At 51.8% G+C, this 14009-nt stretch overlaps 1 protein-coding gene across 3 annotated transcripts in view; it reads right to left on the bottom strand.

Moving 5' to 3' along the window:
- AXIN2 (axin 2) overlaps window positions 1-14009 on the bottom strand; it is a 39144-nt gene that overhangs the window by 18840 nt on the left and 6295 nt on the right. For all 3 annotated transcript variants that reach the window (XM_060202616.1, XM_007524310.3, XM_060202615.1), the window contains exon 3: window positions 5782-5922. In XM_060202616.1, the coding sequence (XP_060058599.1) occupies window positions 5782-5922 (141 nt within the window). The remainder of the gene's footprint in view (window positions 1-5781; window positions 5923-14009) is intronic.

The raw sequence follows: 14009 nt of genomic DNA, 5'->3' as shown, positions 1-14009 counted from the left end.
GTGACCCCCATTCCCCCATTCCCCCATTCCCAGCTGCACCTCCTCCCCACCACCCAGCAGGGAGGCCGACTCTGCCCCCCCCCCCAGCCCCTCACTGTCTGCCTTGCTGCCTGCCTGGCCATTGTGACCACCCTGAGGAGCCGCTAGGGCTTTTCACGCTTCCCAGGGCACTCCTATTCACTTGTTCAAGGAAATTTCAAAGGGGGCTGCTACCCTCTCATCCCCTCTAAGCTTCCCCCGAGGAACAATGGGCTGAAAGCGATTCAGCTCAGCTTCTGCGTCCCCCCCACACTGTTTCTCACTCGGTGCTCGCTCTCTGCCCTGGGTCCACACAACTGGCAGAGCTCCCGAGAGGGGTCTAATCCCAGCCCTGGGAAACCCAGGGGACGCGCCCGGCCAGGAGCAGATACCACACATACCCAGAAAGCGCCATCCACAGGCCAGGATTTCAAGCCGGCTGGGTAGGAGAGTGGAGAGGGCTCAGGGCCAGGCGTCGGTGTACCTGGTTAAGCGCACGCACTATAGTGCAGAAGGACCCGAGTTCAAGCCCCTGGTCCCCACCTGCAGCTTCACAAGTGGTGAAGCAGGGCTGCAGGGGTCTCTCTCTCCCTCTCATTATCTGTCTCTATCCACTAATAAATAAAATCAAAATTTAAAAAAAAAAGGGGGGCAGGGATAGGTAGCCTAACAGTTTATGCAAGGAGACTCACTCTCATGTTTGAGGCTCCAAAGCCCCAGGTTCAATCCCCAGCACCACCATAAACCAGAGCTGAGCAGGGATCTGGTTTAAAGAAAAGGGGGGGGGGGGTCTCCAGGGATTCCCTGGTGACTGGCACCCCAAGACAGTTTGTGATCTACAGGACAAAAGGTCTGACTTTGCAGACAAGGCTCTAGTTCTGAAGATGCCGCTTCCCCCAAGGCAAGCAGCATGTGCTCCAGGGCCTTGGCCAGACAGCTCCCAACAGAGCAACCCCACACTGCTGCATAAGCAGGACCACGGGGTGAGGGTGGGCACCTGTGGCAGCTGCATCCTAGGATCTGGCCACCTGTCCTAGCATCCGGCCACCTGTCCCAGCATCCGGTCACCTGTCCCCAGCATCCAGCCACCTGTCCCAGCATCCGGCCACCTGGGAGCAGGCTCAGAGCTGCCACCCAAGGAATTCTCTAGGCTTTGGCAATGGGGTTTCCTCGTCGTCGATCCCAAGGAACTACAGAGTGGGAGGGAGGATACACACTGCCCAGAGGTCCTGCCACTGAAGACTCTGGAGTAAACACTGCTCAGTCATTTCCACTGTGTCACGACAGCAAAAAGAAAGAGACACTCAGGGGCTGGGGGGTGGCGCGCCTGGCTGAGCACATGCTTACAGTGCACAAAGACCCAGCTTCAAGCCCCCGGTCCCCACCTGCGGGGGGAGGGGGAAGCTTCACGACTGGTGAAGCAGGGCTGCAGGTGTCTCTCTGTCTCTCTATCTCTCCCTCCCCTCTCAATTTCTGGCTGTCTATCCAATAAATAAACCAAGATAATAAAAAAAAAGAAAAAGAAACTCAAAGTGGTTCAGTGATGTCACTATCAGCTGGTCTGAGAGCACAGCCCAGGTTGGTCATGCCCAAGCTTGGAGAAAGGGAGTAACAGGCAGAGAGTAACAGTAACGGGGCCTAGGGAGACGGTGGTTCTGAGTGGCGCCTGTGACTTGGAGAGCCGTGCAGAGGGCACTGGGCCTGGCCTCCTCCACTCCACGTCCGTCACAAGGCTCATCTACCTCTGGCTGGGCCTTGGGAGGCGCCGACAGAACTATGTCTCGGGACTACACCCAATTAGCTCATCACAGATCCAGAATAGCGCACCTCAGGGCTGGCACTGAAATGCAGGCTGGGAAAGAGAAGCAGGCCAACAAGGGTCTCGGAGAAGAGGAGACAGGAGCTGCGTAGTGGCGGGCAGCCCACATGCACCAGTGTCGCTCTGCCCAACTGGCCGCTTTCAAATCTACGGGATCCTGAGCGTCCCTGCCACACTGGGGCTCTGCACAGGCTGGTAACCGGTGGAGCAATGCTACTTGAAGCAAGCTGGCAGCAGAGAGACATGACCACAGGTAACGTGACGGGGGGGGGGGGGGGGGGAATACTAAGCAAAGGAGAGGGCGAGGGCAAGGGCCGTGGCTCAGTGTCCCTGCCCTGCATGCGCGAGGCCCTGGGTTCAATTTCTGTCCCAGAAACAAACGCAGAGGTGGAAAGTATTGGTTAAGGAGCTGAGGCTCTAGCTCAGCGGCAGAGTGCATAGCCTGCATCTTGAAGTCCCGGGTTAGATTCCCATCACACACACATACACACACTCTAAATAAAACTTTTTTTAAGAGGAGGAGTCTCCGTATGTTTGGTTTTTTTTTTTTTACCTCCAGGATTATGGCTGGGGCTTGCTGTCTGTACTAGGAATTAGGAATCCACTGCTCCTGGCAGCCATTTTTTCCATCTTGTAGGCTAGGACAGAGAGAAACTGAGAGAGGAAGGGGGAGATAGAGAGGGAGAGAGACAGAGAGACATCTGCAGACCTGCTTGTGAAGCGTCTCTTGCTGCAGACAGGGAGCAGGGCCTCGAACCTGGATCCTTGTGCTTAGAACTAGGTGCCACCACCCAGCCCTCTCAGAAACTTTCCAACTCCAGGATCATTTTATTGAGCAAATGCTGATTTATAGGGCTGTCGTTCTAAGAGCCCATTTCTACATATCTCCAAGAGCATCTCCATGTGTCTATGGGCAGATTATCCGAATAACTGGGCATTCTATGAGTAATAGCACAGTTAATTACTATTACAATAATAAAGCTAATTAAATACATTATTAGAAATAAGTCAGGTCTCATCTGAGCGTCGTCGAACAAGACAGACCAAAACCTACTATTTAAGAACTAGGCCAACCGAAGGATAACTTTATTTATTTATTTTCAAATATAGACATTCAAGGAGCTTAGTCAAGATTGCCACTGGAGAGATAGCTCAGCTGGCAGAGCACAGGACTTGCATTTGCCTGTATGCCCAAGGCTCCCAATTTAATAGTTTCCAGGTGTGACATGTTTTAGAATGGTGCTCAGCCCCCCGCCTCCCCCACATGCTGAAATAAAAACTAATCTTTAGGGAGTCGGGCGGTAGCACAGTGGCTTAAGCTCACATGGTGCAAAGTGTGCGGACAGGCGTAAGGATCCTGGTTTGAGCCCCCGGCTCCCCACCTGCAGAGGGGTCACTTCACAGGCGGTGAAGCAGGTCTGCAGGTGTCTGTCTTTCTCTCCCGCTCTCTGTCTTGCCCTCCTCTCTCCATTTCTCTCTGTCCTATCAAACAACAATATCAATAACAATAATAATAACAACCACAACGACGATAAAACAACCAGGGCAACAAAAAAAGGGGAAAAAAATAGCCTCTGTGAGCAGTGGATTCATGGTACAGGCACCGAGCCCCAACAATAACCCTGGAGGCAAAAAAAAAAAAATCTTAAAAAAAAAAGTTTAGTCAATATGGACAACTTGTTTCTGTGGAAGCTCTCATGTCTTTACACTGCATGAAAACCTTGCCCTCCCTCTATTTTATTACAGATATGGAAGGTAAGTCTACTATCGAAATGTAGCCATTGGCCATAAGGAGACCTCTCTCTCTCTCTCTCTCTCTCTCTCTCTCTCTCTCTCTCTCTCTCTCTCTCTCTCTCCTCTTTCACTGGAAAGGGAATATGAGGTGACAAGTCAACACCACCAGGATAATCAGTGAGAGAGTCCCGAACCAGCCTCATCAGCGTTCCTTCCAACTGGTCCCCTGCCACCAACCCAGCAACAGGACACTGGCCAACAGAAACCAGATAATTTCAAACAAACTCAAGGAGTAGACGGTCCAGTTTGAGGAAGCGAAAAGGAACAAACTCTCAGTGAGCGTTGCCAGAACTTAGACTGCTTGATGGGTTTGCCATTCAAAAGTTTCCTTTTGCAGAAATTCTGACTCCAAAATGGTTGTGGAGAAGTCTTCAAAGACCATCTGACTTTTTGTTTTAACCAGAGCACTGATCAGCTCGGGGTGGTGCACTCTGGAGCCTCAGGTATGGGAGAGTCTGTTTGCATAACCATTACGCTCTCTCAAAGGTTCCCAACTGTGTGCTTAGGTGAGTTTCACCCAGTCCCAGTCTCCACCTCCCTGGGGTCTTTGAGTGAGAATCTCAAAGTCTGGCCAGTGCTGATACACACATACACACACACATACGCACACGCACGCACACACATACACGAGACTCTGGCCAATGCTGATACATACATACACACACACACACACACACACACCTTGAGACTCTGGACAATGCTGATACACACACACACACACACACACACACACACACCTTAAGACTCTGGCCAGTGCTGATACACACACACACACACACACCTTGAGACTCTGGCCAATGCTGATACACACACACACACACACACACACACCCCTTGAGACTCTGGCCAGTGCTGATACACACACACACACACACACACCTTGAGACTCTGGCCAATGCTCACACACACACACACACCTTGAGACTCTGGACAATGCTGATACACACACACACACACACACACCCCTTGAGACTCTGGCCAGTGCTGATATACACACACACACACACACACCTTGAGACTCTGGCCAATGCTCTCGCGTGCACGCACATACACACACACACACACACACACACACACACACCTTGAGACTCTGGACAATGCTGATACACACACACACACACACACACACACACACACACACACACACCCCTTGAGACTCTGGACAATGCTGATACACACACACACACACAGACATACACACACACACCTTGAGACTCAGAAGATCACTCTCTCCACCCAGATATCACCACTGCATGACCTCAAATGACCTCAAACTCAAAACCACGGCCCTCCCTGATGGTCTGCTGACCTCATCAGACACACTGATGGGCCTGGGCTGCTTCCCGAAATCCGAAATCCAAGGCCTCCATCCGGAAAGGGCCCGAGATCAGACCCCACTCTGGAGCGTCCGTCCCTGACAGCACAACAGTCACCCCACTGAACCAGGCGCACATCTGTGAGGAAACGCCACCCACGGGCATCCTCGGGGGGATTCTGGATTCCTGTTACACACACCCCACTCCAGTGCCTTGGCTTTTAAGTAGCAGTAATAACCCCTCACTTTGTCCTCCATCTCTTACTTCTGCATGTGGGACACACGGGCTTAAAGATCAGCCGGGGACCAGGCGGTACACAGCTGGTTGAGTGCACACATTACAGTGTGTGAGGACGCGGGTTCAAGCCCCCAGTCCCCACCTGCAGAGAGAAAGCTTCACAGGTGGTGAAGCAGGGCTGTGGGTGTCTCTCTGTCACTTCCCCACTTTATCTCCCTCTCTCCTCTTAATTTCTCTCTGCCCCTATCCAATAATAAATAAATAAAAATATTTTTAAAAGAAACAAAGATCAGCCAGGTACTTTTGCCCAAAGGGAAGGCAGGCAGATTGCCAAGTGCAGGCGGACTCTGACTGCTTGTAAGGACTCATCATCTTGACCGGCTATTTCTTTGCTTCCCTGACAAGGCTGTCAGCTTTTCACTCCCCCAGACTTCCCCCTCTCAACCCCTTCAGTCCAACCAAACAAATGTTCACATGCGCATACGATGGGATTTGCAGAGAGCCAGGACAGGCTGGCTGTAGCTCTGTCCAGCCGGCCAGGGAAAGGGAGTCACACCGCCACCCACATACTCGAGGGGAGGATACCAGGACACTTACGCGCTACTGTCCGTCATGGACATGGAATCGTCTGTCAGTGCGTCGCTGGATATCTCGCTATCGTTGGCGCTTGTGGCCGGCGCAAAGACATAGCCAGAGCCTACGTGGTATGGGCTCATAGGGTCACTCCTCTTGAAGGGCCTGCAGGGGAAGGAGAACAGTGGAGTCAGCACCAGTCCACGTGAGAAACCCAGGTCACCTGCCAACGCCCGTGTCCAGCGGAGAGGCAATTCCAGAAGCCACAACTCCCACCTCCTGCACCCCCAAAAGAATTCTGGTCCATATTCCCAGTGGGGGAGGCGTGATAGGGGAAGATGACCAGAGGGCTCTGAACTCCAACTCCATCAGGAACCAGAGAGAGAAGCGGAGAGGGGGAGGGTCATTTGGTTGTAATAATAGGTGTATATGAGATTTGGAAAGAAAAAGGAAGGAAAAAAAGGCAAATCTATACAAATATAGACAGATGGTTGAAGAAATAACTGTTAACCCCTATCTGCAACCTTAGGAGAACTGCTGTAGCTTCCAATGGAGGGACTGGGGATCCAGTATTCTGGTGGTGGGAACAGTGTGGAGTTGTACACCTGTTATCTTGGAATTTTATAAATCAATATTCAATCACATACACACCAAACACACACACACACACACACACACACACACACACACACACACACACACACACTAAAAATAAAATAAAGTAAGTAAATTACAAAAAGAAACCCAGGTTGGGAGTCAGGCTGTAGTGCAGCGGGTTAAGCGCAGGTGGTGCAAAGCGCAAGGACCGGCAGAAGGATCCCGGTTCGAGCCCCCGGCTCCCCACCTGCAGGGGAGTCGCTACACAGGCGGTGAAGCAGGTCTGCAGGTGTCTGTCTTTCTCTCCCCTCTGTCTTCCCCTCCTCTCTCCATTTCTCTCTGTCCTATCTAACAACAACAACAACAATAACTACAACAATAAAATAAGGGCAACAAAAGGAAGGAAGGAAGGAAGGAAGGAAGGAAGGAAGGAAGGAAGGAAGGAAGGAAGGAGAATAGAAAAGAAAAGGAAAGAAGCCCAGGTCTCCATGTGGTCCTAGTCTCTGAGCCCATAATATACCCTAGGCCAACCTGCGGCCCAGGCCAGAGAGCAAGGAAGGGAGGTCTGCTGAGTCATCAACTTACCTGTTGAATAAAGCAAGCGGGCCGGGTTCCTGTCACCAAAGGTGGGTCTGCCAGGGGACAGGAGACCCCGAACTCAGTCTGGGGGGTGGTCTATAAAGTGCACACTTACACAAAGCAAAGAACAGGACTGCACAGGAAGTAGGGGGAAGGCTATGCAAGGAAGGGAGGAAGGAACCAAGTCAGTGACAGTGACCTATTTCTCCCCTCCCCACCCCCAGAAAAATGAAATTTGGGGGCCCCGTGACATCTGAGCCCCTGGTCTGGGAGAACAGTTCTCTAGATGCAAAGCCTGGGAGTACTCCTGCCATTTCAACTCTGATCCTGCAGGGAGCTGGACAGCTGGGACAGCAAAGTTCAGGACACTTCAGCCTCAGTCACCCTAGGCTGAGATCTGCGGCCTGCCTTCTCCTGTGCTGGCCTCAGCCAGCAGGATTAAAAGGAGCAGCACAGCTGTTTCAAGGGCAGGCCCAGGCCCCTTCCCCGGGGGTCTCCTACCCTTTTGTCTCAGTGGCCTCTGCCCCCCCAGTTTGGCCTCTTGATCTCCCCAAACAACCAGCGTGCCTGCCCCCTGCTGGGCCACATTCCTCTGTGTCACCGGCCTGGGAGCAGAGCGGGAGCAGAATAAGGAAGGGGTTCCTGTGATGGGGGGCGGGGAAGATGCAAGCAAGGGTCAGGAAGCCTGGGGTTGCAGGGGGCCTCAGTTACAAAGACCCCTGCCTACCAATTGACCCACTGAGTCAGCCCACAGCAAGGAAACCAAATGGAGGTGGTTAGGACAACAGCAGTCTTTCTCTCTCTCTCTCCCTCTCTCAAAGATTTTATTAATTAATGAGAAAGATAGGAGGAAAGAGAGAGAAAGAACCAGTCATCATCACCCTGGTACGTGTGCTGTCGGGGACTGAACTCGGGACCTCATGCCTGAGAGTCCAATGCTTTATCCACTGCGCCAACCTCCCAGACCACAATAGCAGTCTCTTAGGTGCTAAGCTCAGTCTGTGCAGACCATCTTGGAGTTGGCAGGTGAGAGCGGCCTCTGGAAGGTCAAAGTCAAGGTTGTCTGCACGTGTGCGTCTGGGTCCTACTCATTTCTACTCTGGGTCTCCTGGAACCCTAAGGGCAGGTGAGGGGGGTAAGAAGCCTGAGAGGGTGCGTCATCAGGAGCCTGGGGTCACACCAGCCTACTCAATCCTCCAGCCAGCTGGGGGAAGAAGGGACAAGTGCAAGGACACACCCTACATCACAAGGCCATAACAAGTCAATGTGGCCCTTCCTTCCTTCCTTCCTTCCTTCCTTCCTTCCTTCCTTCCTTCCTTGCTTCCTCTTTCTCTCCAGGGAGTATAGTCTTTCCCATTCTGTTTTTGCTTCCTATTATAAAGACTAGCTTCAGGGGCCAGGTGGTGGCACACCTGGTTAAGCGCTCACACTAGTGTAAGCAAGGACCTGAGTCCAAGTCCCTGGACCCCGCCTGCAGGGGGAAAGCTTCATGAGGAGCAGGGCTGCAGGTGGCGGTCTCTTCTTGCCCCTCTCCCTCAATTTTTCTGTCTCTATCCAATAGTAAATAATTAAAAAAAAAAATTTTTTTAGGGAGTCGGGCTATAGCGCAGCGGGTTAAGCGCAGGTGGCGCAAAGCACAAGGACCGGCATAAGGATCCCGGTTTGAACCCCGGCTCCCCACCTGCAGGGGAGTCGCTTCCCAGGCGGTGAAGCAGGTCTGCAGGTGTCTATCTTTCTCTCCTCCTCTCTGTCTTCCCCTCCTCTCTCCATTTCTCTCTGTCCTATCTAACAACAATAATAACTACAACAATAAAACTACAAGGGCAACAAAAGGGAATAAAAAAAAATTTTTTTTTAAGACTAGGAATAAGAGGCAGGGTGTGTGAGCTACAGCTGATAATCCTGGTCTGACTCCCTGACGCGGGTTAGAAGCCAGGTGAACCTGACAGATGACAGGAATCTGAGGCGACACTCTAAAGTCTCCTGTGGGTCTGGGGAAAGGCTTAGGGAGACAGCACTAGGAAGGGTGCTCAGAAGGTGACCCCAATGTGACATCAGGGTGTACAGGAAGGAGGAGGTGGGGGCAGTGGGTTAAGCACAGGTGGCCCAAAGTGCAAGGAGTGGAGTAAGGATCCCGGTTCTAGTCCCCGGCTCCCCACCTGCAGGGAGTCGCTTCACAGGCAGTGAAGCAGGTCTGCAGGTGTCTGTCTTTCTCTCCCCCTCTCTGTCTTCCCCTCCTCTCTCCATTTCTCTCTGTCCTATCCAACAAGGACACCAATAACAACAAAAATAATAACAACAACAATGAAACAACAAGAGCAACAAAAGGGAATAAATAATTTTTTTTAAAAAAAAAGTTAACAAGAAAAGCAACATTCCAAATAATGGACATTCATTTTTGTTGAGAGACGGACAGGCAGAGCACAGTTCAGCTCTGGCCGGGGACTGAACCTGCAACGCTTGGGGTATCGCATAGGACAGCCTGGTGCATTACCTCTGTGCTAACTCCCTGGCCCAAGAGTTTTCCATTTTAGAATGACCCCTAGGAAGTCTCTAACCAAGCTACTCACTCAGCTGAGAAGTGTTCCTGGTGGTGGTGCTGGGGAGTTTTGGGTGGCGGGGCATCGGGTTAAGAGGATATTAGCGTAAGGATCTCGGTTCGAGCCCCGGGCTCCCCACCTGCAGGGAGGTGGCTTCACAAGAGATGAAGCAGGTTTATGGGTATCTAGCTTTCTCTCCCACTCTCTCAATTTCTCTCTGTCCTATCAATAAAAAGAATGGGGGAAAAAATGGTCTCTCAGAGCGATGGATTCCTAGTGCTGGCACTTAGCCCCAGCAACGTCCCAGGAGGCCAACAACAAAGCAACAAAAACAAACAAACAACAAATGTCCAGAAAGTCAAGACTTAGTAAATGGGTGGGCCCTCACCCTCCCGCACACAGTAGGTGCTCAATGAATGCCTACTGGCTGCTCAGTCTCTTGATTCTCATCAACACCAAGCAGGTGGCAGAGCCCTGAGTGGGGGCCAAGTTGTAGGTCACACAAGACACGACACAGCCACCTGTGAGTGACACCGTCTACACCCGAGGAGAGCTGGGTGGGTACTGACGGTGATGGCTGCCCCCCTACGGCTCTTAGGAGCCACAGCTTCTGAGCAGAAGGGTCTGCACTTGAACCCAGCGACCACCTTGGACACGGAATGGCCTACAGCCGTCACTGGACTTGGACCCCTCTGTGCCTGTTCTCCTGTGTGTCTCAGAAGACAGGAAGTCTCACTGCTTCTCAGGATTTCTCATTCCAATTAAATGAGAACGGAGAACTTTCTCAGTGCAGGATTCCCTGTTACTCACCACAACACCGGAAGAGAGTGAGAACAAGGAAGAAAAGGTAGTTTGGTGAGGAGTGGGAGGAAGTGAAAGGGAAGGAGAGAGGGCTGATTGAGAAACAGCAGTCCCCACGTGGAGGAGGAAGTTCAAGAAGACAAGTCGTATTCTGCTGGGCACCATGACCGAAGAAAGAGAAGAGAGACAGTGAGTCAGGAAGCAGACAGGGCGTCTGAAAGGTCGGAGTGGACACTGGGAGTGAATGTGGGCAGGTGAGCGCACAGTCCCAGGCACACCTACTCCCTAGGTGGTGGGGTGGTCAGGGCCAGGCTGAGTCTTAGGGTCCCTTCCTAGATTCTAGGAGGTAGTTATCCATCCATCAGTTCTGGAAGTCCTTGAGTGGGCACTGGAAGTCAGGAGCTGACAGCAGGGGCTAGCTTTGCTGGAAGACTTGTATCCACCTTTAAAAGGTATAGTCCAGGGAGTCGGGCGGTAGCGCAGTGGGTTAAGCGGACGTGGAGCAAAGCGCAAGGACTGGCTTGGGCTTAAGGATCCCGGTTCAAGCCCCAGCTCCCCACCTGCAGGGGAGTCACTTCACAAGCGGTGAAGCAGGCCTGCAGGTGTCTATCTTTCTCTCCCCCTCCTCTCTCCGTTTCTCTCTGTCCTATCCAACAACAACGTCAATAATAACTACAACAATAAAACAACAAGGACAACAAAAGGGAATAAATAAATATAAAACAATTTTTTTTTAAAAAAAAGGTACAGTCCAGGGCAAAGGTAGAGATAGCATAATGGTTATGCAAAGAGACTCTCAAGCCTGAGGCTCAAAGAGAATTCTCTGCATGAAGTGCTTAGGAACTTGACTCACACAAGCCAGGCAGGGGCACCACAGTTTGGGAGGCAGAGCACAGTAATGCTAGAAAGGAAAGGAAGGAAGAAAAAGAAAGAAGAAAGAAAGGGAGGGAGGGAGGGAGGGGAAGGAAGTGGAAGAGAGGGGAAGGAAGCCCACCCAAGAAACCAGGGCCCTCCTTTCTCTCTCAGAGCACTGGTGGGTCCACATGTCAGGCATCTATGCTATTCAATTGGGTGACAAGCATCCTGTGGGCAAGGCTACCTCAGCCCTCATCACAGGAGTCTTAGTGGGTACCACCTGGCAGAAGCCCAGAATTCTCTGACCCTCCTTGACAGACAGGTCCATCAGGTGGGTTGAAAAGACTTGTCTCAGAGGCACAGGAGATCAGAAAGAAAAAAAAGAAAAGAAAGGAAAGGAAAAGAAAAGAAAAGAAAAGAAAGAGAAAAAAAAATGTCTAAGAGCCTTAAATAGCTTCCCATGTCTTTGGTGTTGCTATCTTTGTGGTATGAACACATCAACATGTCCCAGATGGAAGGGTTGTAATCCAACCTCTGCAGGGAGAACATGACTCAGGAGGCGTCTCTCTCCCTCTCCCCAGAAACAGTGGCGAAGAGGGTACACGGAATCCCAGTCCCCAGCACGGGCCCTGACAGCCTGGCGATCCTGTTGGACACATGGAACCTGAAATAAAGTCACCTCCTTCCCCTTCCACAACAGAGGCCCACTGTGCGATCAGTCCTTAGTGGACCAGCCTGCTCTTAGCTCAGCTGACTGCCACACCAGAGTCCTAAAGTCCCAACAAGCTGAGGCAGGGCAAGGAGGCAGGGTGGAGAAGAGGGAGGGACAGAGACCCAGTTTTCCAGAGCCTAGAACTTTGTCAAAATCACCACATCATTTAAGAAAGAAAGAAAGAAAGAAAGAAAGAAAGAAAGAAAGAAAGAAAGAAAGGGATTAAAAGCTGTTTTCTTGTGATTACTTTAAAAAGAAAAGAAACTTGACCATGCTACAGTAATTGTACCCAGATGCTTTGATTATTTCTTCGAGCCTGTTGAGCTACAAGGACTTTAAATTCCTCCCGAGAGCAGAGGCCTATGGTAGTCGGTGCTGGCTAGTGTCCACAGGCTTCATTTGCAACAGGAGTTCAGCTGTCAGGTGGCGGAGGCTGGGACTCCCCCTCCCACTCTTATCTCTTATCTTGGTCCCTCTCCAGAGAGGGGAACCAGTCAAGCAAAAAGCACCTCAGAAATGCCCACCAGACATGCGTCCTGGGCCCTTTTCAAAGCACTGCAGCCTACAAGGCATTTGCTGCTCCTCCCGCTGTGTGGTCAGGGGCCAAGGGCCGCCTCACAGAGTCAGACTCAGCACACCAGGCAGGGAGGCAACGTTCTCTCCACACCAGCATTTTCTAAATTAGCTTCTCAAGGGGGGCTTTCGATGAGCGGAGCCAGGTGAAAAGAGGCCAACACTGACAAGTGGATCTCCGCAAAGAGCTGCCACCATCAGGAGCGGCCCTCCCCCAACTGCATGCAGACTCGTGTTTCCAAAGTGTCTCTCCCTTCCCGTGGCATCATTTTCTTTTGATAATGGAAGCCAAGCTTGATTCCTGTGCCTGCCCATCAAACACACACACACACACAAAAAAAAAACAAACCCAGGGAACCGGAAGCCCTTGGAGCTAGCAGAGGACCATGTAACACACACACACACACACACACACACACACACACACACACACACACACACACACACAAACAAACCCAGGGAACAGGAAGCCCTTGGAGCTAGCAGAGGACCATGTAACACACACACACACACACACACACACACACACACACACACAAAACCAGGGAACAGGAAGCCCGTGGAGCTAGCAGAGGACCATGTAGCGCGCGCGCGCACACACACACAGACACACACAGACACACACAACAAAAACCAGGGAACCAGAAGTTCTTGGAGCTAGCAGAGGACCATGTAACACACACACACACACACAAACACACACACAAAAAACAACCAGGGAACCAGAAGTTCTTGGAGCTAGCAGAGGACCATGTAACACACACACACACACACACACACACAAAAAAACAACCAGGGAACCGGAAGCCCTTGGAGCTAGCAGAGGACCATGTAACACACACACACACACACACACACACACACACACACACACACACACACACACACAAAAACCAGGGAACCGGAAGCCCTTGGAGCTAGCAGAGGACCATGTAACATACACACACACACACACACACACCCGCTTACTACCAGTGTGGCCACAGCAGAGGGGGTGATGGGAGAGCTGAGGCCTGCTTTGGGTTGACGTGAGACCCACAAGCCTGTGGCCCACAGGGAGGCTCCTTGAATGCACCAAAGTCCCCTCCTTGCCTCAAAATAAAACGCTGGGCTGAGAGCCCGGCCCCATCACCCCTCCACGCACACCTCTGTGGCTCTGAGGCTGTCTGCCAGCTGGGGTTTGGGTACACGCGCTGCCACCAACAGGTGACTCTTGCTGGGGGTTATTTATAGAGACCATCAAAAGGCCAGGCCTCCCACTCAACCACATGCAAACCAGAGTCCTTCCCCATGAGGATAATTCCTGCTCTTCCGCTCCAACTATTTATATTAAACCTGACACCAAATCAGTAAGGACACAAACAAGTCCTTCAGAATGAGTCTCCTCTGAGCCAGACACCCCCTTCCCCTCCCCTCTACTCCCCGCCCCGCCCCGCCCCAAGGTAAATACAGGGCTGGCAGCCTGGCCAAGGCTTTGGAATGTAGCCACCCAGACCTCTCTCCTCAAGAACTTATGAAGGGGGGGGGGGGCAGTTCCTGCCTTCCCTTTCATTCATTCTACTAACTGATGTCAGGGACCTCTGCTCTGTGAGCGA

The sequence above is a fragment of the Erinaceus europaeus genome, chromosome 12 (genome assembly GCF_950295315.1).
Source record: "Erinaceus europaeus chromosome 12, mEriEur2.1, whole genome shotgun sequence".
In the NCBI taxonomy this organism is placed as follows: domain Eukaryota; kingdom Metazoa; phylum Chordata; class Mammalia; order Eulipotyphla; family Erinaceidae; genus Erinaceus; species Erinaceus europaeus.
Note: the sequence above shows the minus strand (reverse complement) of the source record. Positions and strands in the feature narration are given on the sequence as shown.